General features: G+C 38.9%; 3 protein-coding genes across 8 annotated transcripts in view; 2 read left to right on the top strand and 1 right to left on the bottom strand.

Annotated features, from left to right (window-relative positions):
- LOC123709205 (myotubularin-related protein 4) overlaps positions 1-22,230 on the top strand; it is a 32,062-nt gene extending 9,832 nt beyond the window's left edge. The window contains exons 1-21 of one of the 6 annotated variants that reach the window (XM_045660311.1): positions 5,239-6,182; positions 6,262-6,441; positions 7,136-7,438; positions 14,314-14,493; positions 14,959-15,131; positions 16,465-16,663; positions 16,767-16,906; positions 17,030-17,207; positions 17,296-17,489; positions 17,587-17,779; positions 17,851-18,036; positions 18,118-18,400; positions 18,472-18,571; positions 18,641-18,785; positions 18,874-19,107; positions 19,192-19,561; positions 19,641-19,778; positions 19,863-20,068; positions 20,288-20,410; positions 20,488-20,657; positions 20,741-20,979. In XM_045660311.1, the coding sequence (XP_045516267.1) occupies positions 7,295-7,438; positions 14,314-14,493; positions 14,959-15,131; positions 16,465-16,663; positions 16,767-16,906; positions 17,030-17,207; positions 17,296-17,489; positions 17,587-17,779; positions 17,851-18,036; positions 18,118-18,400; positions 18,472-18,571; positions 18,641-18,785; positions 18,874-19,107; positions 19,192-19,561; positions 19,641-19,778; positions 19,863-20,068; positions 20,288-20,410; positions 20,488-20,657; positions 20,741-20,840 (3,456 nt within the window). In that variant the 5' untranslated portion in view covers positions 5,239-6,182; positions 6,262-6,441; positions 7,136-7,294 and the 3' untranslated portion in view covers positions 20,841-20,979. Of the gene's footprint in view, positions 1-1,511; positions 1,605-2,201; positions 2,397-5,238; positions 6,183-6,261; positions 6,442-7,135; positions 7,439-14,313; positions 14,494-14,958; positions 15,132-16,464; positions 16,664-16,766; positions 16,907-17,029; positions 17,208-17,295; positions 17,490-17,586; positions 17,780-17,850; positions 18,037-18,117; positions 18,401-18,471; positions 18,572-18,640; positions 18,786-18,873; positions 19,108-19,191; positions 19,562-19,640; positions 19,779-19,862; positions 20,069-20,287; positions 20,411-20,487; positions 20,658-20,740 lie in introns of those variants that run through there. The other 5 variants (XM_045660309.1, XM_045660312.1, XM_045660315.1 and 2 more) reach the window with 5 other exon arrangements.
- Positions 22,231-22,539: 309 nt separating this feature from the next.
- On the bottom strand, positions 22,540-25,188 carry LOC123710437 (WSCD family member AGAP003962). Its single transcript, XM_045662307.1, has 5 exons — positions 24,637-25,188; positions 24,391-24,563; positions 23,921-24,005; positions 23,624-23,793; positions 22,540-23,495 (listed from the first exon to the last, which is right to left on the bottom strand). The coding sequence occupies exons 1-5, from the start codon at positions 24,896-24,898 to the stop codon at positions 23,322-23,324; spliced, it is 864 nt and encodes a 287-aa protein (XP_045518263.1). The 5' UTR covers positions 24,899-25,188; the 3' UTR covers positions 22,540-23,321.
- Positions 25,189-25,672: 484 nt separating this feature from the next.
- Positions 25,673-27,803, top strand: LOC123710278 (CCR4-NOT transcription complex subunit 10). Its single transcript, XM_045662076.1, has one exon. It carries the CDS (start codon positions 25,869-25,871, stop codon positions 27,564-27,566), a length of 1,698 nt encoding a protein of 565 aa, XP_045518032.1. The 5' UTR covers positions 25,673-25,868; the 3' UTR covers positions 27,567-27,803.
- The last annotated feature ends 32 nt before the right edge of the window (positions 27,804-27,835 follow it).

Raw genomic sequence — 27,835 nt, 5'->3', positions numbered from 1 at the left:
CCATGTTTATAAATAAAGTTATCGTGTACTGATTACCTTATCAGATACAAAAAGCGGATTGGTTGACAATAAAATACCAGAAATTATATTAAGATATGTATATATAATACTACGAAAAATATACGATATGTATACACTAACTAATTTTACATTAAAATAATAACTTGATAGCACTGTCACATCATCTTGTTGTTGATTGATTAGTCCAAATCTAATTTAAGTTGACGAAACTTTTAACGAATCCTAGACGGCTTAAATATATGAACCGAAGCAAAATCTCTTACGCAAGGAAGAGCAATGGAGGTCTCTGTAACCCTGTCGAGTTCAAGGTCGTGAAACCTTTTTCTGTCGCGCCGGGTTTTATTACGCACCGGCGGCTGAGCCGTTTCAAAGTAATCTATTAAGGTGCTAGTGAGAGTGACTTATTACACCTCCCAATGGTGTATCCACTTTTATAACTCTGTCCATTTGGTCATAGTCTTTGTCCTGTTATTAATGTATATAGAAAGGAAAGACTAAAGTTGGTAATTGTCACCAGGCAGACTGGAAGCATATACATGTAGTGTTTAAGTTTAACCACTGTATACTATTAAATAAAATAAAATATTTACATTAATTCAAACCGAGGTTAATTTAATGAAGTCTACTTTGTTTATTTTGATAAATATCAAGTATAAAGATATAAACAATTCACGATTTATTTGTACAACGATTGTGTAATTTAAATGTTCCTTCCTTATTGTGGAATGGGACAAAAACCGAACGCCCTTGTCCCACTAACGCTTGTCTTCGTGACGGCATACGCGTCGCGTGTTTTTTCTACCTTGTTCTACGACTTTCTTCTGATAAGAAATATATATGCCATATATTTCTTAGTCTTCTCTCGCATGAACTGTGTGTGTGTGTTTTAAATTATAGAATTTTAATTAAAGAGTTCTGAATTAATGGATCAAATGTGAACACCCACAGCCAGTATCCTCCCTTACCTTTATGGCCAAGGAACGTGTGGTTATAATGATTATAAAGCAAACAAAAATCGGGACAGTTGCTTTCACAATAAAGTGGTAAAAAGGCGCGTTCGATCCCGTAAATGTGTTTAGATAATATTTAAAGCTGACTATAAATTTCCTATGTTATGATCCACACTATGCCACTCAGATGGCCTCACCTACTTTCAGGGCGTGTCATATGAAGTCTAAAACGTGTAGCTTTTGCACTCAATTTCCCTTTCTGATGACATGTATATGATAGTATAAATTCTATTTCTATGTTTGGTTTTAAAGAAATGGGCTATGTATTTTACTCTTACCCAACTAACTATGAAAATAATGAGTTTGCATAATCACAATAAAAGTAGCAAAATTTTCGTACCTCGTACCTCTCATATTTTAGATTCCGTTGAGGTGGTAAAAGATGAATACTAAACAATGTTATTGACTTTTAACGAATGTAAATCGTGATGTTACAGTGCAATATCCTAGGCACTAGGCTTTCAAATATTCCTCTTTCAGTTAAGCAATGGATCCGATATCTAGACTTCATTATACTTGGATTTCTTAATTTGAAGATTGTAACTGTGGAACTTCTATTGTGTCTTATTATAGGTACGTATTGAATTAAATCTAAGTAATATAAGGTAATAAATATTACATAAATAATTCTGTATACATACTATAATCGAGGCACGTGACCATAAACTTGTGTTTCCATGGCACTGTAAAGTATTTCAATTAGAAAACATAAAAATATTTAATATACTTCTTATCAGCAGTTCTACTCAGCGGCATTTTATAGCCATAAGTTACGAATATCTGTGACGAGCAGCCATTGCGATTTTACTTTTAAACTTGATAGAGCAACAACCTATCTAAATATTTTTCTTTTTTGGACAAACAGCAATTTTTTTAAGTAAAGAATATAATTTTAATCCATTTCAATCATTATTATTCCTCAAAGACAATTGCTACGATATAACTACCTAAATTTGCCGCAAAAACGCCACGTTACGGAAAACGCTTACGCTTAGTTAGAACAATTTATAACAGACTTGAAGTGATTTGCAAGTTTTTTGCGGCCGTAGAAGTACGCACGCGCTTGCTGACGTTGCACAATTTACGAGAAGGCAACCTCTAGACTCAGGCCGTTCAGACGCCGGCGGCCCCCCGCGCTAGCCGCCCCTCCCCGCCGTGCCGTCCGTCTGCAGTTGCTCCGCAGCTGCCGCGCGTGATCGTCGCATGCTCTATGCGACTCCGCAATTTTCATATTATAATATGGATATACCCCAAATCCGCTCTCTCGTCAATATTCAGTTTACATATCTGTGGTTTTGTGAAGTTTCCGACAAATATAAATGGATTATATTGTAATATATCTGCTTCTTAGTGAACAACGTTAAGGTCTGCAATGGAATTTGTACTATACTACTACTATGGCAAAAGCGGCGTGCCGACGTGTTCGGCACATGGCTATCAAATTTTACTATATTGGTGCAAATAATGGTTTCAATAAGAAAATTAAGCGATGATAATCTTATTTCATGTTCACTTTTGAAGCTTTCGATTGTATTGGACATGATTTTCTGCTTTCGAAAGAGCATTAGTTTTACGGCATGGCGTACTCGTGGCGTCTACTTTATGGCGCGCTTGCTCAATTAATTACTACAATTTGCGTTACTTTAAGCATTTGTCCTTAGTTTTCTGTTACTGAAACTATAAATTAGTATTTCAATGTTTAGATAAAATACTAAGATAAACTTGCTCATAATCTTGTACACTATGAAAAAATGCTGATAACATTCCTCAATAATTATATAGTTACCTAATTGTTTCTTTGTCGGATTAAGTTCTGTCCGCCGAATTAATTAATAATAACAAGGTTATTTATTAATTTTGTATTCCTAGTGTCATCAAGGAATGTATAAATTCAATTTCATTCAATATTTTTTAAGTCGCATGTAATAAGGCAGGTGTGTCAGGAAAGGAAAGTATTGCGGTGCAACGTGAGTCGTGGCTGACATTAGCTATAATGCAGGGCTGGTAGGCGTGGCTACATTCTCATTTCTAACTTCCTGGTACTGGCTGGTACGACACAGTGAAGAATTTGACATTTCCTATAGTTTCTCACAATTGAATTAGAAGCATAAATCTAATTAATTCTGTCAAGCCGGTTAGAGTTAGTCCTGTAGTTAGTTCTTAACATATTATGTTCTTATTAGTTCGCAGTAGGAAGAGAAAAACCTATAAGATTCTGGTACATCATAGCAAATGTTTTAACAGAGGCGGTATTTAATCTAATTAATTTCTACTAATCTCTTAGGAGGTACCGACGAATCGGGATAAAGTTTTTAATACAATACGATCTGGGGATGATATGTCGCATTAGGGAGAGGTTATGCAACTGGAAAGCGCCACGTGGCAATTAAGCACTAGTGCGCATGCCTCTTTGTCAGATCTATTGAGAAGTTCCGAAATAATCAGAAATAAAGTCATAAATTGTCAAACTTTATTATTTTAAATGGAAGTTCTTGCTTTAATGGCAGAATTCGAGTAGTCCTGAGACTGCGGAAACTGACACTATACAAAATTAATCTTTTATAGTTTGAAAATTTTCATTGATTTGGAAAAATATACTCCATACACCAGGATGTTTTTTAAACGTTTTCAGGCGTTTGCGTCACAAGGTTTTCAGGGTATGACTATGTTCAATAATTACTTATTATATTCCTTAGCCACGTGGACTTTATATTCACTGCGCAAGTCTAATAGTCACAGCTGAGTTTCAAGAAAATCGTTACCGGTGTTACGTAGTCACGTGGCATGTTAACTTTTAATTTTTATTATACGTATTGATAACGCGTAATCAGACTATACAGGTGTAAATATCTGTGCTAACCGCTTTCACGACCTATTATATTATTTGGGTAAACTGTTTATAAACATTTTGGTCATTATCAAATTACGATTAGATACGCAACACTTATCCGCCAAGCCCCTGCCGTAAATTACCTAAAACTTGTATATGGTCTGCAGCTCGCTATTTACTATATTATATCTATAACGAATCCGGTTCTTGCACACATATATTCCCACTTTGGCAATAAAAACCGTAGTGATTACTATGTTAGACCGTTGAAATGTCAGAGTGAATAAATTATTTATTCAGGAAATAATTTTACAAATATGATCATTTATTGATCTGATGTATGTTATTCTAATATATGTATAGTATTTACATTTAACGTTGCAGTCACTTGTTTTTCAGTCTAAAAATAATATGCGTGCAGTTTAACCAATGTGGCCTCCAACATATCTCGATGACCTTGTTATCAGAGAATGTGTGTCCGTATCAATCGTTTTAACGACATTAGCAATGAGAATTTGATCTAAAACAAAGTGATTTCGGAAAAGCCTTGACCCATAATTGTTATTATCTTATAAAGAGATTTACTTGTAAAAGGCAAATGGTTGCCATAATTTCTCAAGTAGGTGTAAGTTGCGAGTTTCATTCGCAATGATGGTTACACGGAAGTATCATTAATACGGACGTATATGGATCGATGTTATCTCTATTTCTCTTTATACATAATAATTTTATGCCTCAGTCTTCACTAGTAATTTTGGACATGTGCGCTTGTCTTCAATCTTGTTACCATCACTTTTTGCGTTTAATGGAATTGACAGAATCCTTGTTTATTTTTTCTTTGTAGCAGCTTTAGGGTTAATATATTTGCTTCATTGTGCTCCGGCGAAGGTCATGGTCGGAGCGCGACGCTTGTACGATGCATCGCTCATACTTGTTTTGTGCGCAACACAACGTGTTGGCTTCCCATTGGTCAATCCTACAGAGTGCTTGCGTCTGGAATGTATAGTGTCAGTTTCACGATGAAAAAAACATTTGGCAAAGTTAAGCGTTTAAATAATAACAATAAGATTAAATTTTTTCGTTCTATACAAATGTAATTTGTACATATTTGTTATGTACATTTTTTTTTATTTTTTTTTAATCCTAACTTCCTTCAGTACCATTGATTGGAACCCTTTCATGAGTAAAGGCCTCCTCCAGATTTTTCCAAACAGTATCTCTATTCTATGGCTGTCTTTCACCATTCGCATCCTGTTAACGCTTTCAAAATCCACCTTTTTAGGGCGACCTCTTCTCCTTCTCCCCCTTGGTCCATTCCATATCCACATTTAAGAATCCCGTTATTTAGTAGTTTTCCTTTGCGTATTTTTAATATCAAGCTAATTATTAATATTCATTAGCAAAATTACCATTAGCATAATTATAATAGTTGTTTATTTGAGTGCTATGTCACTGTCAACGTATTTCTTGGCTTCGCGTTAAACCGCCTCTGTAAATAAATTGTGTAAATATCCTCCGTGTACTGATTGCAATATTTTTTTCTCGCGAACACTGAAATATTCTGAAATAATGACCTCGTTCTAGTAAGCCTACCCACTCAGTCGTGCTTCGTTTCGTTCCCTAATTAAGTATTTATTAATGTGCGACCTGGTTTTTCTCGGAAGATACCGATTAGAATACGAAAATATCTTTAAATTTAGATATCGCAAGGATTAGGGCACATTATAATCAATTTTGATGACTTCCGTGGCAGAAGTCAATGCAATTTAGGAAGATTATGATTTTTATGTCGTGACGTCACTGGGCCTTGGAGATTCTTAGTAAATATAAACACGATCTTGACTATTATTTTTTTATCCACATTTCCTTTAATATGAAATTCTTAGGATATTAACACAAAACATAGGATATTAAAAGCTTGTAACAAAATACACATATATAGCCATTTTAAGTGATCGTATTAGGTTTCTGTCCGTTTGAAACGCGATGTGAAGCTAAAATGGAGCTCTCATATTTCAGTAATACAAACCCGAGTGACGGCGCGAATATGTCGAAACCTATTAGCGAAAAATTGCACTATTACTAAGGTGTTAGGTACTAATTTCCCGTGCCTTCATTGTTATATAGAAGAATGTCGGTTACATCTGAAACATGAGAACGCTGAATAGCAGGCAACTAAATAAGCTGTGGTCCAGTTATTGGAGTTGTCGTATCGTGTTTAACTATTGAACTTATTGTTATTATTAATCTTAATGAAGCGGACGTGCTCGCTGTAATACTCTTGTCAATTAATTCTTGGGGATCGCGACTATCGAAGTTTTGTAAGTAAAGTAGTGGCGTGAGTATGTTAATGTTACTAATAATATAATACATAAGAATCCTATAACTCTTTAATCATAGAGAACGCACACCTCGGGAAATATGAAATTTAGCCGCGAAACACAACCGTTGGCCGCATTCTTGAACGCCGACACGCATTAAATTGGAACGGGCATCCGTCGAGTGGCGAGATTCATGTGCAATGTCTACGTTTTATATCCTCCTGCTCTGTAGTTTATAGTACAAGCCCAGGTATTTAAGGTATTTCAATTATCAAACTTTGCTTAGCTAACACATGTTTCTAATTTTAAGGGGTGATTTCAATACTGGGGTGACTAGTCGTTTTATTTCCGCCTGTTTTTATTTCAATGCATTATCCTATCGCACAGGAATATCTAATTACCAGTATTTGGTGAATGTGGACTGGTTCTGCATCCTCGAGTATTTATTTTTAATGTTGGTTTAGTGACAGTTCCTATTTAAGGGAATTAAATTACAAAGACTTACATAAATCGAGACCGTTCTTTGCTTTGCCGATTGCTGGTGGTCATAACAATAATAAACGATTATAAATTTATTAAATGGCTCTATTTAGTATTGTAATAATTGAAATAACTATTACGTATGGCCGTTGACCGGACATTACAGATGTATAATTTGTATAAGTTTACAATAAATACGGAAAAGCAATGAAGTTATTGCATGTCGGAAGGGCGATCGTTCACGCGTCAGCCACGTGACTAGCTCATTAGATACTTAAACTTACATAAGCGGCATAAATGTTCAATAGAAATATATGTTCTACTTCGCCAACGGAAAACTCATGTCTAATACGATTTTTCCAATAACAACGTCTACGATATTCTATATTCTAACTTTTGATACTTTATCGATACCTGGGCGGATATCGATAAAGTGTCAAAGTTCCCTAATTAATTTCTACTTAATAAAATAGGTGATGTGATAAAGTGTGTGACTGATATGTAATTATACACAAGTGTAGCAATTGTTTATGAGATACGTTTTATATATTCGTAAGATGGATCGTTATGTGATTGCATGCTTCCCTTAGTGCTTAGTGTTTAGTGAACCGTGTGACTGATATACTCGGAGCATGCTGATCAATACGTTTCTAGACACGGAAGATTTCGTGCATTTATATTATCCCGAGGATGAGCCACCCGCGGCCCAAGGTTGTGCAGCCGGGGCCCGAATGGCATCCAAGTACCCGAGAGCGCCTTCGCCGGACTATAAGGAGGTAATTATAATGGGGAGATCCATGTTGTCCAAGAAGACATCACTAGAATTGCCAATAATTTAATAGGTTTATTTATTACTGACATTAGTAAAACAGTCAAGTCAAACTAGCCTGGTCCGGAACACACGCTAATCTTATGTAAAAATTATTCGTCTTTATTTTTCGTATGCTAAATCTTTACGGCCTTCATTTAAGAAGGAAGGTTTTGCTCATGGTTACCTTGCATAGTGCACAGCGTGACCCACTCAAGAGTCGTGATGGCGCGTCCTTGTCCATCTTTGAACCTTTCAAATTTACATTGAATAAACCAACATTGTTGATGTCTTTACTAAATAATGCATACTTATTTCATTTATTTTCGTAAGTGAGGTCTCTTTTTGTAGCCTTAGCATAATAAAATCCACGCAAATTAACTGAAAAACGAATGGAATTCTGCCTGCATACCACGCCAATGACATAACTAGCAAACAGAAACTATTAAAATACTTTTAGAGATAAGAATACAGGTCAGTGATGAAATATATAGTTTTGTTTTTATTCCGCTTATCAGTTAAATGGAGTGAATTTGAAATGGATATTTAGATTGAGTAAAATACGTCTCCGAGCAGTTATGGTCTAGTGGCTTTAGCGGACTCTCATCCCTGAGGTCGTAAAAATCAAGGCACAGGAGGCTGATCACTAACTTACCTATTAGATGAACAAATGATTATGTAACAGATATATAAAATAGTTGTAGCGCCGGTGATTTATTTTTTTAATAAGTCTCTCCTGTAAATGTGATTTTACGTAATTAGTTGCAAATTACAAACGACCTCCATTACAGAGTTTCGTGCGACGACAGCTATTGACAAAAAATGACTAGTTTTATTTGCTACTTTTGATTTTATCTACTACGTCCATGAGCCTTGTGTAATTTTTAACAGATAAGGTTCTTTTTTTAATTATTTTCTTGTTAGCATAGATCTCAATACGACAAAAAAAGACCATCGCTTGCACCAAGAGCGACAGGGGTACTCTGACTCTCAACTCACTTCAGCCACTCTGCTCTGAGAGAGCTGACTTACTCCAGCCACTCTGCTACTTAGAGAGCCGTGCGATTTCTACGAATAACAGGAATTTAGAGTGAATCAGATTATTGAATGATGTCCAAAGGAAATCTTATAAATTCATTAAAGCTAATTGACCAGGAAACGGGGTTGATTGCTGCACAAAGAACAAACAAAGGCTACACGAAGATGTATTACTTTGGTGTTATTGAATCCCTCGAGACACAGAACATTAATATAAATTTACTGCTCTTAAACGGTGACCGCCATAGTTGTGACCAATTGACTAATGCTTAATAATATATATTACTGAATCAAATACAGTTCCCTCCTATAAAGCAATAGACCCGGACCTCGTTATAGGAAATCGCGTTCCAGAAGTATCGCGTAAAACTGTTTTTTTTACCAATAAACTTGCAACATGAATTTAATAAAGTTATTTACTTTTTTTAACAACACAATTGAAACAGTTGTAAAACTAATTATGGAATTGACAAATCATTACAAGTTTCACACTACACTTGAGAATTCTCTGCGTTATAGACGGGAAATACCGCGTTATATGGGGAGAAATATTACTTTATAGGAAAACGCGTTAATAGGGAATTGCTGTATTCATATCTAATTAACGCTCATCGGAACGGGAACGATCGTATTTGCGGGTTCAAGTCTTTATTTTATCTTACAAATGCAGTACAATGAGCACCGTTGCACCAGTGACTGAGTCATCGCTTGAGCATGTTTACGTTTCATTGAATGACTCCCGGCTCCCGTCATTGTTGTGGTCAGGTTTGGATTACTCTTTGTCAATTGGTTCGTAAATTGCTGCTAATCATCTCATGGTAACTTGACAATGAGTGCTTTAAGCAGAACTGTTATTTCTGCACGGACTTACTAAGAACCTTCACGTTTATTATGCTTAATAATTTTGCGCCAAAATAATAAAAACGCTAATTATGTAACAAGGTCGTTTATATCGGCTCAGCTGTTTCGATCAATATTTATTAAAATGTTGTGACAAAAGTAGAGCCGAGCGTATGTCATAGATTTGCTTGTTAAGGTTTCCCACGGTCAAAAACCCAAACATTTTGATTTACGTTGAATATTTGTGCTTAAAGTGGCCTTCAATCAATTCTGTTTGTAGAAATCCCGTGACTCAACTCCGTGGAGTATAAAAGCGATGCGCCCGCTGCTCGACACGACATCGCTTCTGCTATTTGAATTACAGCTCTATTACGAATGAATAGGATTCAGAAATAGTTGCACTACGCTCTGCCATTGAGAATATTAGCTCATTAATACCCGTATACTATTGTCCACGATAAGAATAATACATATTTGTAATTAAAAATCTTCAATTTAAAATGGCGCCTAAATACTTTCTCACGTATTTTCACTAGAACTTGACAGACGTGTCTCTATAAACATGTTTACGTTAGCCGTTAATAATATTCCATTACTTTAGTAAGAGCGTAAACAGTAATGCCCCTTATAAAACTTGGCAAACAGTAGTTGTACCCCTGACAGCATGGACAACCTTAGCCTAAAAAGCCTCGAAACGCGGATGTTATGACATTGTTGGCGACCTCAATTCACTTTCATCAAAACAATTCTATGAACTTTAAATATTACCGATATTTACTTGACAATTTGATATATATATATATATAAATATCATAAAGTAAATATTCAGAGTTCAGAATGTTCTGTAATCAAAACACGCAAACGCAACTCACGAAAAAAACCTCGTAATTCAACTTTGTGCAGCCTGGAACTGTGTCAACAAAACATGTTGAAAGTTAAGCACTATTGTGTGAATAACAATTGACAGCTGAATAGTTTGCACCAAACCCAAACTTCCGGGACGGGAAACCCTTTGCCACACTTTTTAAGGTCTACACAAAAGTTCTCAAAGCACGTTACGCCATTGAGGGCTCGCCTGGCCCGCTTCCGTGCTTGCCCAACCGACAGCCAACACGTTGCGTCCTTGCGAGTACATCGCGGCCCCCACTACTGTGACGTTGCCACACAATATGTACTACGTTGGCACTACGCCTGTCTTGTAACGCGAAACGCGATTAGATTTCGTGATATAAATCTGTTATGTGATACACGCTTATTGATCGATAAAATAATATCAATATTGTGGCTCATCCTTTCCAATATTATTGGAATAAGACTTTATTTATTATTACAAATATGTTTTAATAATCTATAAGATAAATTCACTAAATTATATAGTATACGTTATAATCCTGCTGGTTCCGAAATATAAAATAATGGGCGTATACTGATTGACGTGTTTATAAGTAACATCTGGCTCGTCTAGACGACTGGGTGAGGTCATTTGCCATGGGCTGAACCGATATGGCGACTCGTGTTTGCCTGTAAATTACTATTTCCTATAGAATCGAAATAGGAAAGATTCCTTATTGATCAATATACTTTTGCTTAAGGAAACATTTTTTAATTATTTTATTAATCAGCCATTTCATCAATCATTCTTCTTTGTTTAGTTAGTTTTATTCAAATATCTGTTAGTGGCTAATTTTCATATTCCTTATAAATACAAAAGCTTTATTGATTCTAAGAGCTTCTTTGGCGATCACAAAATATAATATGATCATTACTACTATCAAGTTGAAGACTGAGCCCCCTCAGCGGATATAGTTTAAATGACAAATACATCCGTACACTTGATACAAAACTGAATACATAAATATATTTTAACAATTTTAGCATGAGAAATTGTGGACAATAGAGACCTGTAGAACATGTTCATCATGCCTAAATGCTTTCGACACATATCTTGCAGTTTTTGTCTCTCATAAATATAAATTCACTGTCGACTAAATGTTAACATATTCTAGAACGCTCGAAGCACCTCAGGCCGCTTTTTATGGACACAAAATAGTTAAAAGGTTAATGATCTCAAACTGGAATTTTAACTATAACGCCACCGAATAAATAAATAGTTTAACAAGTATATTAGTACTTGTGTCGAAATTATTTAGTCGGTTTATTTTCGGACCATCCGCACTGACGATAATTCTAATTATAGCGGAGGTGTGATTATTGGTTCATATGTTTATTACACAGACTTTATTAGCAAATCTTAATAATGTTGACTTAAGTGATTATTTTTCCTATCGATTCTTTAAAGGAGATAAGTAATAAACATGAAACGCTTTCAAGGTAAATTGTGCACCGGGAAGTAGATAACAAGTAATGGCACTCGTAAAACACAGCCAATCTCGGCATGGACTATTTCAGTTTAGGAAAGTATAAATTCTTAAAAATAACTTCCTGCTGAAACAATGCTGCTCATGTTAAAGGAAGCCTACTCTCCTTTGAGTCACGTTTAGCCTTTAACTGGAAGCCTTTTTTGGCTCATACTTGTAGGGTGAATGCGCCGGAGCTGGTGGGCGGCGCCGCCCACTGGCCTTTGTAAGGCTTTGTCGTAATGGATGTGCGGCGAATGACTTTCAGATAAATCTAATGTTGTGGTTTTAGGCTGAAAGCATTATTAGCAAACTCAGAAACAGTTTTTAAAAATCTAAAATATGTTTAAATTAAACATGTTTTTTTTTTTGTTAACTTGTAAAAATCAACGCACAAGTTTTTGTGTGCTTGACGTAAACTCAAACAAGTTTTGTAACTACTGTGATCAAGCTAGTGTTTGATTATAAACAAATATGGCCTCACTGAATGATTCAGAGAATAATGATTATAAAATTGTACGATAGTTAATGTGGTAGTTATGTAGTATGCGCCGGCGCCTTGTTGCGTCACTGTGTCGGAATGTTACGTTAGTTAGGGTAGAAAGTCAGTCTTTGATGGTTATAAATAGATCGTTGACTTCCCTTTTATGTTGTTTATTATACATTCTCAATATTTAAGCAGTCGATACACAGATGGTGTATATCATCCTATATGTTCAACTAAATTTTTTAACTTATTTACGTATATAAGACATGTTCATATTTTGACAAGGCAGTGCGTGTCCATGAGCGGCGCTATGATTTTACATCAGGTGATCCTCCTGTCTTGTTTCGCCCCTATTCCTGATGACAGCTACTTGCAAAATACATATTCCTACGAGTAAAAAACTATTTCTAGATGTTAACATCCTTTTGTATATAACATGATAATACAATAATGTTTCGACTGGACTGCTATACATTTATGTTAGTTTTATATCCAATTGATTCCTTTCTTAGTCTCGAGGCAATGAGCGAGCAGATTTCAGTAACAGTCCGTGGGAGCAGTGAGTCACATTTATCGGTGGTTTTACTTTTGTTTGTGGGAAGTCTATGAATGAACGCATGCTGTTCTTTGTTTGTAGGGATGAGCCTTAACTGAACTAGATTTTATACAAAGATGTCAGAGCCGGTTTTTGCGGGAAAGATCGACGATGACGGCGTAATATTACGTTAAAAGTTATACTTATGTATAAATAATCGATGTAGATAACTGACCTCCGTTAGTTATTATGAATTAATTATAAAACTAACAATATTTGGTTTATGTACAAATATTTAATTATTTTATAATATATATATATATATATATATATATATAATGAATGGCATGTTTCAACTTCCACATTACACCGTGAGAAAATTCCTCTTGGGAGTTTCTTCTTTGTTTCGAAATGAATCATTTTCACATGCTACTTTTATGGTAATCGCGAAACGTAAGCCGGGTCATAAACCGACCATTAACATTTATACATTACATCCACTCCTACGCATGTCTGTTATCTTTCTTGAAGAAGGTAGAAATTTCTGTTTCATTTTGTTTTCATTTAGCAAGTTTCAACATCCAAGATTGACCTTTGCTCTAAGCATGCAGTTTTTAAATTATGTAAAAACGTAACGCAATGCTAGTTTATTTTTCTTTTAATTATGTCAAGTGCAGTGTATTTATCGATTGCCGTCCCGGACTTTGTACAAACAGAGAAAGGTAGTGTTTGCTCTCTGTCGCGATATCTTGAACTATTTCGGTGTGCAATATCAGTTGAAGTATAACTTGAAGTCGCGCAAGACTCTTTGTGTTCAATATTTGTTATTTTCCAAAATTTGTTGAATGCCCTCCTGCGGCTGTTAATGTTTGACGATTGTGATTTACATGTTGTGCTTAAAATGAAACGCAAATCTCTGCGTGTCTTCTTTACTAAGGTCCTTTTGTGATGTATTATCATATTGTATATAAAACTATAGGTTAAGGTTTAAAATATTACGTTGGAACATTAATAATGCTTCTATAGTTTAGTTTTGCCTCTATAATTATATATTGTGATAACAATAAGTGAGAAGCAAAAATATTTCGACCGCATAATAACACAAGTTATGGTGTATTAAGAATATCCGTAGCGCTAAATCACCTGCATCGTGAGCACACCCCACATTCACACCCTCACACACCAACACACAGCACAGCCGAATTCGGTATTAATGGTCTTAGTAAATATTTTAATTTATTAATACAGATATAGAACTTTCTCTACAGCTGTGATACTTTTAACAATCAACACCTTTCGTCTTCAGTAAACGTGACCACGCACGCTGTGAAGCACGCGAAACGTCGGAAAATTTAAAATTATGTAAATAATTATAAGTTTATAATAATAATACATAGCTTCAATCCGTTTAAAAAGTGTAAAAGCTATGTTAAAAAGACAATACTTTATTATTTGTTTCATATTTGGCTATGTTTATTTTATTTGCTTTTTGTATTAATAATTTATAGCCGTAGGATTACGAAATAAATAAACAATAATAATACAAAATATTTATGACATTAAAATGTTTTAAAATTTGATTACAGGTATCGACGCTAACGCCGTCGAGCGACATGAGTGAGCGGGACCGAGAGCGGCGTGGTGCGCCGCCCGAGCCGCCGCCGCATCGTGTACGCGCTGCTGACTTGTACCCACGCACGCGCACGCATTACGACGAGCCTGGCCTAGAGCCTGCGCTTGCGCCAATATGTGGCGAGTTTGTGCAGGTAAATCAAAACGTACATATACGTAACATACTTTACATTACAAATACACTTATAAGACTTTTTAATTGTGTATACAGACAAAACCGATGCTGAAATTCAATTTAAATCAGATCTTCGCTAGGCAGTTTTTCTTCTGTCCTTCGTATTAAAAAAAAATTCCTTCTAAAGTAGGAACAACTTATTTTATTTATTACAGAAATACATACATTATAGATTGACGTGGCTAATCTCCAATTTAAATGTTAATATTTTAGAATTAGTTGAAAGTTACGTAAACATTGCATAGTTTTAAATATTTATCCTAACGCTCAAGGCACATTTACATAATAATCAAGTTATTATACTAAAACTGTCCAAATTGTAATCAGAACAATTACATATAAACATACTGTGTACTTGTCGGTGTTTGTAAACTTTAACATTATTTTACGCAGTACCAGGCGATTATAAATCGTATAATTTCAGTGGGTGGGACGTACATCAGATGGCACGATCGCCATGTCCAACTACCGCCTCCACCTTCACACGCGTCGTCGCGGCGGCTCCGGCCTCTCAGTGCCTCTGAGGCTCATCGATGTGGTTGAGATCCGGGATCTGATCACGCTTATCATTTTGTGCAAACATGGAAGACAGCTCAAGTGAGTATTGGGAATGGGTTTACACGTTTGCCATATGCGAGTGATTTCTGAGTGATCATTTAATATACCACACGCCGAAACAATTACAACAATTGTTCTTAATGCATGCTTCCAGCGGATAGTGATAACATTCGCCTGAATGGGGCTATTGACTGATAGGATCACATTAAATAAAGAAAATATTGTAGAATATACTCAATAAATTGATAACAAATAGTCCATTTCACATTGGTCGCCACCTTTGCCGACAAATGTGAGCTAGAAATCCAACATCTCCGTGTTACGGTTTTAGTACCGAAATCGATAAAATATATCATAGATTCGGGTCCGTTAGTACTTGGGGACACAAATATTTATTTTCGCAATGCTTATGAAAGTGTGTTGTTCAAATAGTCTGCTGGCCGATGTTTACCTGTTGGCTCAACTGTAACTTAGCACACAGGATTACTAACGCCTAATTAGCACATTCTAAATATTTCTTGTCCTTGATAGAAGGCAATAATCGTATTAGTCCGGTCAATATAGACATTAGAAATAACAAAAATTCTCGAAGAGCCAAAAAGTTTAGAAAATCCACATCGATTTTACGTGTGCTACAAAAGTTATTCGGGGTCAAAGGTCTAAATTAAAGGTTTTTCGTCTTTGTCGAAAACGGTAAGTTTTATCAAAAAAAGCGTCACACTGAGCTTGTGTCACTGCAATATTCGTAGCTGTTAACTTGTCACTTAACATGAAAATGGAAAGAGATTTATTATTAATGTTAGCGAAAAAAGCGAAAAAAAATTGTTGATTTGGTAGAACTGTCATATATTCATCAAGGATAATCTCGGAAGCTGATGATGTTTTTGTAGTTCGACGACGTTGTTCTGAAGATTTAATGTTCTTTGTCGAGTCACTGTAGCCGTCAAATATATATATATATATATATATATATATATATAGACGAGATATAAGAGACACAAATAGGTATTTATACTTGTCTTAAGTGCCTGATTATGTATATATGTGGGTTATATGTACATGTCGAGAAAATTCAAAAACCCTAAAATTTTGACCTTTGACCTCGAATAACTTTTGTAGTACACAGGATCGATGGGGATCTTTTAAATTTTACTTTAACTTAATTAAAGATTAAAAATTAAATTAATTAATTAAAGAATTAAAGAAAAAAATTAAAAAAATCAAAAAAAAAATGTTAAATCTTAACTTTATTTGTAATGGTAAGCCCCAGCTCTCCACCAATTTTTGGCTCTCCGGGAATTTTTGTTATTTGAACACTATTTTTATGTCTAAATTGACCGGACTGTATATACTATTAATGTTATGTTTTTAGATGTACGTTCAACGCGAGTGAACAATGTCTGGAATGGTGGAGGCGTCTGACCACATCTCTGGCCCCTATCACTTCTCTGCAGGATATCTTCGCGGCGTCCTACGCCGCCTGGGCGAAAGAGCAGCCGCCTTCCTCCGTGCACAGAGCTTTACTGAACGCCTCCCAAGCGCCTCATCAGAGACATTGGTTCGGCTGCGAGGTAAGCACCTGTTCTGCTCGTCTGTTCCTATTGTCGTTTTATTAACGAGGAAAAGATGCCTCCGTCGGCTCTCATAATTCATAATGAAGGTGTGCGTTGGCAGTTGGAGCGATTAGGATTCACGACGAAGGGTCCGTGGCGCGTGTCCGCCGTCAACGCGGAGTACAAACTCTGCCCCTCCTACCCTCCGCTGCTCATCGTGCCCGCTTCTATCGGAGACGAGCAGCTCGAGGCCGTGGCCAGGTAAAGCCTCACTTCCTCGCTTTAACGTGCCACTTTCATATGTTGTGCAAAGACAAGAATAACTATGAATGAAATGCAAAACCGTATGGACCTCGCCCTGACCCTGCAGTTGTGCCTCCACAGGTTCCGCACGATGCGACGCATTCCCGCCGTGGTGTGGCGCCACAGAAAGACGGGAGCCGTGATCGCCCGCTCCTCGCAGCCCGAGGTGGGCTGGTTCGGATGGCGCTCCGGAGACGACGAAGGTCTCCTGGCCGCCTTCGTCGGCGCTTGCGATGCGGATCGCACCACTCCCAAAAAGGTATTCGGAGGTGTTCCGCGTACGCAGGGTACGGCTGGTGTGCAATTAGCTACCGTTCGCAATGGTCCATGGCGTCTTTTCTTTCCAGCCTCGAAGACTGCTAATAGTGGACGCGCGTTCGTTCACTTCCGCGGTGACGAACCGGGCTCGGGGCGGAGGCTGCGAGTGCGCCCAGTACTACCCTCTGGCCGACATTCAGTTCATGAGCCTCCCCAACATTCACCACGTGCGCAAGAGTTTCCAGCAGATGAGGGACCTCATCGCCGACAACGATCAGCCCAAGTGAGTTTTCTCTCCTCTTCTCGACGCACCTGTGCGGTTGAAGGCGGCGTATGGCCGTTTTGGTCTGAATCTAGAAAGAATACGACTGATATTTCAGCTGGCACAGCGCTCTGGAGCGCACCCTGTGGCTGCAGTACCTGTCGGGGCTGCTGCGAGCGGCGTGCACGGTGGCCCGAGCGGCGGCCGACGGACAGCCCGTGCTCGTGCACTGCTCGGACGGGTGGGACCGCACGCCGCAACTCGTGGCTTTGGCCCAGCTACTCTTGGACCCCTATTACCGCACCCTGGAGGTACTCCATCCGTTCGACTTCCGTCCGAGCGGATCGCGCCGATGCTCATTTTTCAATCGTGACCTTCACAGGGATTCCGCACTCTCGTGGAACGGGAGTGGCTGGACTACGGCCACAAGTTTGCCGAACGATGTGGACACCAAGTGGGCGGAGAGGACCCCAACGAGAGATCTCCCGTCTTCGTCCAGTGGCTGCATCTCGTACACCAACTCATGTTACAGTTTCCCGTCGCCTTCCAGTTCAACGAGGCCTATCTCGTGAGTGTTTCCATTCGTACCTTAACGGGATTTGGAATTATGAGGGCAAAGACGCGACGCCTGAAAATGGACGATTTCCAGATAAAGCTCGCCACTCACGTGCACTCGTGTATGTTCGGCACGTTCCTGTGCAACAATCGGCGGGAGCGCGCCTCGGCCGGAGACCCCGGCCCGCACGTGTGGCATCTGCTCGAAGCCCCCGCCTACCGGAACCATCTCTACTTCCACGACCAGGAGGAGCTGTGGCCCGAGTGCAGCGTGAGCGGGCTGCAGATCTGGTGGGGGCTGTGGGGTGGAGGAGGCGCCCACGAGCCTCCGCCCGCCTCACCCACGCCGCCTAGGCCCGCGCCGCCCCCGCACAACGGTAGCCGCCGGTTCGCCTCCTTCCTGTTCTTCCGATTTAGAAAAAATATTGAACGTTTTCTGTAAATTCAGGTGTCATGACGAAGACGCGGTCGTGCGACAACTTGCTGAACGAAGGCGAGAAAAGAACTGCGCAGCGCCGCAACAGCGATCCCAGCCTCCCACCCGACGCGTGAGTCTTTCGGCCCCCTTCTCGAACGCGCGTGTAGTGTTCGGAAACTTTATTTTGTTTAATTTACAGAAAGCTACTGATGCTGAACGGGAAAGCGGAGGAAGGCAAAGTCAGAACGGAATGTGAGAAGGCGTTGTCCGATAGCTGCGTGGACTCTCTGCCTCCCTCGCAGACCACCGCAACCCACCTGACGCTGGATTTGCAGCAGGAAGAGGTGAATACTTTGTTTCGGTCAATTGTAAAAGAAGCCACGAGGGCGACCGCCCGACACCTCTAAAGGATCCGTGTCGATGATCACACAGGTCGAGTTACACGCGAATCACTTCCGCCCACCGAGAGACATCGCCAGCAACTCTTCCTCGTTGGAGCGGGAACTGGCTCTGGTCACCGACAGGGCCGACTCCGGCTCCATCCTCGACGGCGTCGTGGCCGGCCTCGGACCTCACGTCGCGGTCGACGTCACCGACAGTGGATCGCCGGACACGGCCGACAGGGACGTGTTCGACCTCTACGCAGACGTCATCGAAATAGCGGATGTCAGTTTGGGCTTTTCTCGCTCGAGTTCTCTTACTCTCACTTTTTGATGACGGCCGTCTTAACTTTTCAATTTTAAATTTCAGACCTCTAGGGAAGCTCGCACGCGGAACATAAGCATCACGTGGCGCTCCATATCCGAATCTAGCAACCAGTCTTCGAACGGTTTCGTTATTCCGGAAAACTCGCCACAGAACAGACTGGAACCCGTCGCGGCCCGACTGGAGAGAGCGATCGACAACAGGAGTTCCTCCGAGAGAGACACTCCCCCGGACGACAGAAAATCGTCAGACAGAGACGGGCCGGTCGTAGACAACCACAACTCCACGGAGGGCGACATAGCCAACCATAACGTCGTCAACGGCAACACCAATCACAACCGGGAAAGCGTCGGCAACGGAGACACGAACGGAATCGCGAACGTCGCGGCCAAGTTTCTGGAAGTGGAATTGAACGGTAACTGTTTTCCTCTTTTTAAACATACGTCTCTGCATGTTCCTGACTAGTCGTAGACTGATTGAAGACCGTTCGGCAGGCGTGGTGTCGTCGAGCTCCGAGAGCGAGGGTGAGGGGCGAGCGCGAGAGGAGGGAGGGCCGCGCGCCGGCCGAGTGCCCAGCCAGCTCACGCTGTGTCCCGCTTCGCCCGGCCGGACCTACTGCCGCTGCGGATCGGGTACGACGCGAGCGCCGAGCCGAAAGAGATCGCTCGGAGGGAACGAGAGCTTCGATCGCTCATTCGAGTGCTTCCCGTTCCCAGAGTCGGTGCTGAACGGCGTGTGCTGGTGCGGCGTGTGCGGCACGGGGGCGCCCGGCGGAGTGGGGGTGGCGGGGGTTGCGGGAGGCTGCGTGTGCGGGGAGGGGGCGGAGAGGGAGTCGCGGGGGGAGAGAGACTCGCTCGACGGCCTACCCCCGGCTGACGACCCTCTGCAGGCCCGACTGCATCAGATCATCCTCTATCAGAAGGTCAGCGTGGTGAATTAATATCCTAATGGCTTTGTCCAAGTCGTTCAACGCTTGTATTAATTCTAGCGCGGCCTCTTCTCTTTCTTGACATTTGGACTTTTAGTTCATTAGGCCCATCTTCATCTTCCGCCCATCTCGCCGCATGCCCGTGGGCGAGGCCGCTTCAGTTTAGGACAATGTGAGACGTCTATTTAACTTTTAAAAACATTTCAATTTCAGAAAGTGGTAGAGGAGCTGAACGTCCAGTTACGGTCGGCTCACGAGGCTTTAAGGAGAGCGTCGCCGGCCGCCCACGCCCCGCCGCCCGCGCGGCACCGGTCGTCTACGCCGGAACCGCCCAAGGTCAGCTCCCTACGGACCGTCCCCGGGTCCCGTCCCGTTTTATGCCTTTCGTCTCGCTAACGTAAACGCACGCGCAGACGGCGATCGGCAGCAGCAGCGGGGGAAGCGGCAGCAGCAGCGGCAGCGCCTCGGAGGTCGAGGTCGGCGAGGAGGCCGGCGGCGTTCTCTGGCTGCCGGACAGTGCGGCGCCACGTTGCCAGCATTGCCGCAACCAGTTCTGGCTCGCGAGGCGGCGCCACCACTGCAGGTCCGATCCGGGGCCGTGCCGCCCGATTCGTCGGATTCTCGACGCGAACCAACTCGTCTCACGAGATAATATTTGTATTTCAGGCGTTGCGGAGGCATCTTCTGCGGTTCCTGTTCGGAGATGAGCTCGTGGGGCGACGTGGGGTCGGTGCGCGTGTGTCGCCGATGCCGCGCCCTCAGGTGACCCATCCGCCGGTCCGGCCTCGCCGTCCACCTCTAGACGAGCGGTCCCGCCCGAAAACCCTTCCATCCATCCACTTCGCCGCAAAGCCCTCGTCTCGAGTCTCTCGCCGATACTCATCGCCACTAGTCGACGTCATTGTTCAGCGTCACGCGACCTCTCCCCGTCGTTCGGGCGAGCAAAGGGAAATTCGTCCCGGTTTCGGTTCGGTTTACGGTTAACGGGAAATAGCTAAAACGAACTGCGATCATAACGATTCGAATATATCGTTATATACCTCATTCGAAAGCAATAATAATAATAATTATCGGTTACAAAATAGGGTGTGGCTTCAATTTTGTACAAATGTTTCGAGATAGGAACTCGGACTTCGTCGAGCGTCGGAGGGAAAGCAACGATAGTATCGGATTTGACCCAACGACGAGGATATTCCACTATTTGCGGACACCCTGCGGCGCACCGTCCGTCGAGACGACGCCGGGAGCGACGGGCGTCTCGCGGAAGGAGTCTCCGGGACGCGGAAACTGTTCGACTCAAAACGATACATTTGTTTATCTCACGCGAGACTCCGCTCGCGATGCGCACGCGACGTGAATTTTACTACATATCGACGATCAAAAGGACGGAGACGGTCGTCGCAGGAGGCGGGAGTGCGGCGCCGCGAGGCCACTCGACTGATCTTGACACCGTGGCCCCGCCGCGTAATTCGATCGTCGCCGAGACAACTCTGTGACGATTTGTTTTTTTTTGTACAAAAGATTTTTTGTTGTTTAGTTTTGTAAAGTTATTATTCGTGACCCGTGGACCGTCGGTTCCGTTCAATAGGTCGAAAGTGATCGATTGTAAATTAATTTTCGCTTTGTACATGGCGTTGTGTCGGGAATAAGCCGAGGTGAAAATGGTCTCCGATGTGGAACGGTCCGAACGGCCGCGGCGTGGATTGTATATTTTGTCGAGAATTTGCGATTATTTTATCGCTTTTTGTGATATTGACGATGATTTTGTATAATATTAAGAGTTTAATAGGGTGTTATTAGAGGTTAAATTTTACCGGTCATTATTTAAGCGTGCTCGTTGAGTTTATGCGAATTATAATTGTTGACGTTTCCGGAATGACACCGACCCCGAAAAATTAAACTTTCGAAAACATTGTTATAGTTAGAAGTTAAATGGGTACTCGTGATGATTTCGATGATGTAATGTGCGTTTAACGGACGAGGGCACTCGCCGCGTTTCGTATAAATCACGTTAATTTATTTGTGAGCCTTGCTTATATTCGGGTACTTGCATATATTTTATATTGTAAATGTAAACTAAACTCCGCGCGAGTGTCCCGTCTGGCTCGATGTGACCAAGAAATATTGACGAAATATGAAATAAAGCGTATTTAATTTTATAATTCTTTTATTATAATATATAAATTCTAAAGTCTCATTGTGCAGTAGCGATGGGATTTTCCTTTACCAATAATTTAGTTAACCACAATAATTTTTGGTAGTAGGAAATCTGGTCTATATTCTCCCGCTCCGCTTCAGCCCCTTAATAATTAGGAGTAAAAGGATCAGTTTTTTTGTTTAATCACAAAAAAATGTATCGTCCAAGCATTTTGAAACACCGTATTATTACAACCATAAAATGCGTCAATCGTACTTCCAGTTTTAACTCTCGAAATTGAGGTTATTGGAAATAAAATAACCAAACATCACTTTTTATATTTAATGTCTATATTACAAGGAAATCGCTACTTATGGATACATTAACCACATACAAAATTTAGTACAAGGGTAAAGAAAATTCGATGATTACTTCAGTGAGGTAATTATTTGTCTAAATTTTGAACATTTATACTAAGACAATGTACAGATATGCCTACTTTTTAAAATAAACATACATACAAGTAGATGAACACGCATTTATTAAAGCAGACAGTAGAGATTCTTATTTACAAACATATTTCACCAAAATTGTGAATTTAAATCACTAAATTCTTATCTACATGGACATTACTAAAATACATTTTGGCAATTCATAGGAATAATACTGATTTACATATATTCCATCTATAATATAATAAATAAAAATAATACAATTGATCTAACTATAGTTATGTGAAAATCTATTGATCTAGTTGTGTATATACCAATGTTAGATACATAGTGGGGTCATAGATAAGTGTTTAGCCTTCGTTGTCAATTTATAAAGCTTTAATGTTTCACTAAATGCAACATTCTTTTATAAAATGTTTCCTCAATTTACTAAAAACATGAAACAATAGCGGGTAAGAAATAGGAACTTTTCTAACTTTGGATCAAAGACAACTTTGCAATAACCATCGATTGTCACAACACACGTGTTTAAATACAATTTATACAAAGGTAGTTTTTAAATCCATTACATTTCATATAGACACAGACTATACACATACTGTAAACTGATTTTGACTTTTTATTGAAAATTCATGCTATTCAGATTATGTTGTTAGAATTACCTATAGGTATTGTTGTGGGACTTCTCATACTCCACTATCAAGTTAGCAATTCTTCTACGAACAGTCTCCAAGACTGCATACATATGAGGTGTAAAAGGGTCAAAGTCTCTGTGCTTTTTTCTTCTGCGATAAATACCCTCCTTGTTTGCTAACGCACAGTTCATGTCCTCCTGAAAAATTATAATAATAACTTTTACAACCAAATAACTATAATATTTTCTTTCATCTTAAAACAAATCATTTAATGTTAAATGGAATGTTATATCACTTTACAAAGTAGCCCTTCACTTATAGATACCTCAGTTACACTTTGGTTGAGGAAGTCCAATACAGAGTGTAATGTACTACGAGTGTCTATCACAAGCCTCTCATAGAGTACTATGTGCAGAGGACCAGTAAATCTGGTTAGCCATAAGCGATGAGTGCTCTCCCATGTCATCACCTCCATGGACACATATGATGTCCAATCTGTAAAGTAACATGCAATTCCTTTAAATTTATTATTATAGGATATATCCCATAGGTGAAATGTAGAGCTAGTCAAACCTTTTAAGGACAAAATCTTTGATTTATATAGAGTTGAGAGCTGACTTACCAGACTTTTGGTCTCTAGTCTTCCTTTTAAAGGCTGATTTAGGTGCCGTACCTATATGGCCTTTGTGAATCCTGTTAAAGTCTGCCTGAAATATAAAAACAAGTTATTATGCATACAATAGATTATATACAACTATTTTGAATAATGATGACTGTAAAAACAACATCTAACCTTAGGATCTCATTCAAATGCAGATCTTGTATTACATAAAAGTGCATACATAGGTGTTAAGTGCCAAAGCCTCATGTATAATGCAACACTGCAAATAAAAATAAAACAAAGCTTTAAATGTCATAAATTATAATAATAAAATACAAAAAATCTACTTAATGTAAAACAGGTACAGTTTATGTTAATGAAGCAAATTAAAAAAAAATCTGTCATTTTTACTAATGTTTGACAAATTCTAATAACAAAATCATTAAGTTTTATTAGGGCAACAAAATTTGTTTCAGAACAGAAGCACTTACTAATATTGCATCTCTAGGATTCCTTATAAGTAATACTGCAGCTTGAAATTTTTTGTCTGGTGGAGGACCTTCATGAGTCTTAACAACAAGCACTGAACCATTAGTAACATTCTCTGCTGGAAAACCATGGACTTTCAGACCATAATCCATATAGATGGAACCAGTCATAATACCTACAAATACATTAACAACGTAAGAATAATATTTCAACGTAAAATAACACTGCGCGAATTAATGTTTACGTACCCGTAGCCTGTTGTAAGAGATATCTCAACCAGGTGTTTCCGCTGCCTGGATAAGAGACAAGAGCCACGACATTATAAGAAGGGGGCTTAAGCAGCCGCAGCTCTTTACACCAATTGACGCTCGACTGCCGCAATCCTAGGTGTACATAACTACTCCTATAGAATGATCTATTACTATATAGTGGGCTTAACATAAAAATAATAATAGAAAAGTGCATTAACACAACTACAGCTGCACATAAAAATATCCACTTTCTAGACATTTTTTTTACATTTTTGCCTTTGTTTACAATGATGGTACAGGATCATGTGGATTTTTCAAGTTTACAAGGATTTGTCGAAATAACAAATGATATTTTTTTAAATTTCATAGTCGAAAGTATTTAACCCCAAAGAAGAATCAATTTGAAATTAACCAAATATTTTAATTTTTTTTGTTTAATAATTTTATGGCCTGGTAACGAGACCTTTAAGCCAAGTCTTATTTACGGAATATTTTAATAAATTATAATCATAATTCAAAGAAATTATGTATTATAGAATCTTTTTACTCTTTGATACGAAAATTGGGACACAGACTAAAATTGGAAGGCCAATGAAGTCTAATAAGAAGGAACGTAATTGAAAAAAACTTCTACAAAATCAGTTGCTTTAAACTTACGGTGGCATAGAAGGAAGTATACGGAGCAGACAACAATATTTATTTATGTATGTATGATTCATAACGCAAACTTATCTCTCTCTTTCTGCTCTCAATTGCTTTGACATCATTCTTAAGAGACAAAAATGTTTTAGTTGATGTGTACCTAATTGTAAAATCTTCTCTCTCTTTTTCTAGTTAGGAACGTCCCAAATACACCGTTTTATGCGCTACGCTAAAATATAATTTAGTATGATAGTTACAACCCTTATTCTTATAAGTAACCATCCATTGTTTAATGTTTAGATGTGCATGTTTATAAAGGAGGTGTATACCTGTGGTGTATCAACTTTCCTCTGTTTTCTTTAGTCTATCGGTGGTGATAATTGTAGCAATTTTTCACTGACGTCCGACATTGATTTGTATTTTGTGTACATTAGTACAGTAAACCAGCAGTAAACAGTATATATCTCAACTCGAACTTTAATTCTTAATAAACTTATAGGTTACACGAGTTAGTTATTTGAAAACGGTTATAGAATCAAGATTTGATACTTCAATATTTTAAAATCGACAGCGGTATAATTTGTAAAATGTCAAATAATGGGGAAGAACCAGCTATATTGGCTCAGCAATGTTATTTAAAAAAAGACTATGCAGCGGCGCTTCAACATCTTAGTGAATTAGAAAATCTTGTTAGTAATAATACTGTTCTCCTCAAGCGTGTACAACATAATAAAGCAGTGGTTGAATTTGCTGCGTCTGATATGAAAAATATTGAAAACTTTAAAACATGTATGTCTGATTGTGCCGGTGTTGACTTCCCAGATGAAGAAGTTACTGAAATATCATCTCCTTTTGCGTTATATAACTATGCAGTAATATTATATCATTATCGATATTACTACCAAAGTGTAGTAATACTTGAGAAATTATTGGCCTCAAAGGTTATTAAGGATAAAAAGTTACTACATTATGTAATATTACTCCTGTTAGAATGCACACTTTGCAGACGCACTTACGAAAAAACACAAGAAATTGCAAATGCTTATGGTGACAGCTTTAAATCAAATAATGAATTTAGTCATTTGTATCAACGTCTCATAAGCAGAGCACAAGTGTTTCTTGGACAAAAAGTTCATCTAAAGGCGGACTCAATAGAGAATGTTTTAATAGTGGCACAACAACAGTATCTCAATGGTAATGTTAATGATTCTTGTAACACAATAAGTTTGTATACATCATTAGAGTGCCATTATGATGTCAGAAATGAAGGTGAAGATGTTTGGGCTGCATTAAACAATAATCTTGGAGTTATCTACTTGTCATTAAAAAAACCTTACTTGGCAAGAAAGTACTTCCAAAATGCATTAAAAGAACATTTTAAAAATTTAGAAAGTGATGATGGTGACAGGCTTATTATTTGTAAAGATCATCCAATTTATGTCTATAATCTTGGGTTAGCACTACATGCCACTAAGAACATTGAAGGAGCATTTGAGTGTCTAGTGGAAGCTGCAAGACATTACCCAAACAATCCACAAATCTGGGTTAGACTAGCAGAGTGTTGTATTAAGAAGTGTTGCAGTGAAGAAGTCCAAAAGTTCATTGTAAAAAAACTTGGTAACGGCTCTCATACAAGAGTCCTCGTTGCAAAAGAAAAAGAGAAATATTCATTAGCTGGAGAATCATATGCTATACCATCACTTTCTCTCGAGTTTGCAGCACTTTGCTTAAGAAATGCTGTAACATTGTTACTTAATCAAGAATCTCCCACAGATGAAACACATCCTTTCATTCAGGCACCTCCTGGGCCTCCTATTAACTGGAAACAAAGATGTGAATTAAAGAATTCAATACATGTACTACAGAGTTATGTTTACTTGCATCTTCAAGATCCTCTTGCTGCTTTAGTCAGTGCCAATGAATTGTTAAGTGAAAGTGATGCTTCAAATGGTCATAAAACTTGGGCTCATATCTATGCTGCTGAAGCATTGATTATACTGGACAAGACAGTAGAAGCAATAGAGCATTTAAAGCCAACAATGATTCATGAACTAGTATCTGGTCTTACTGATCAAACCAGAGACATAATTGGTCTAGCAGTATGGGCTAAAGCCGCTGTGTGTAATATATTACGTGGAGATCTACTACAGGCAAGAAAAATCCTCCAGCAAATAAATTCTTCCAAAGTTTTGCCATTACAAATGTATGTAGAAATTTGCTTAGGATGTGTAGAAAACTGTCATACATTACTGCGGAAAATACGATATTCTCACATATCTCAATAACTATACACAAACATTATCAATTATTCATTAACTTCCCATATAAAGTATTTTCAGCTATACCTAAATGCTGAAAATTCAACATGCTTAATAGCCAAATATAAGGCTGAAGTATTCAGTCTATGATGCTTAATGTCATTTATTTAAATTAATATGTTACTTAGATTTGATTCTGATTTTTCAGTCATAATATAGTCTATTGTTAAATCTAATCTATATATGACAGAAGTTGAATGTAAACTTATCTTTTATATAACTTTAATATTTATTAA

The sequence above is a fragment of the Pieris brassicae genome, chromosome 5 (assembly GCF_905147105.1).
Source record: "Pieris brassicae chromosome 5, ilPieBrab1.1, whole genome shotgun sequence".
NCBI lineage: Eukaryota > Metazoa > Arthropoda > Insecta > Lepidoptera > Pieridae > Pieris > Pieris brassicae.
The sequence above is the reverse complement of the archived record's forward strand: the minus strand, read 5'-3'. Positions and strand labels throughout refer to the sequence as shown.

What these genes read in the sequence shown, in the direction of transcription:
- LOC123710437 (XM_045662307.1), bottom strand. Translation starts at nt 24,898, where the DNA reads ATGTCTAGAAAGTGGATATTTTTATGTGCAGCTGTAGTTGTGTTAATG. An exon ending in ATCCTAGAGATGCAATATTA is followed by an intron (nt 24,006 to 24,390) that starts GTAAGTGCTTCT and finishes TTTATATTTCAG; the next exon opens with GCAGACTTTAACAGGATTCA. An exon ending in GACTAGAGACCAAAAGTCTG is followed by an intron (nt 23,794 to 23,920) that starts GTAAGTCAGCTC and finishes GTTACTTTACAG; the next exon opens with ATTGGACATCATATGTGTCC.
- LOC123710278 (XM_045662076.1), top strand. Translation starts at nt 25,869, where the DNA reads ATGTCAAATAATGGGGAAGAACCAGCTATATTGGCTCAGCAATGTTAT.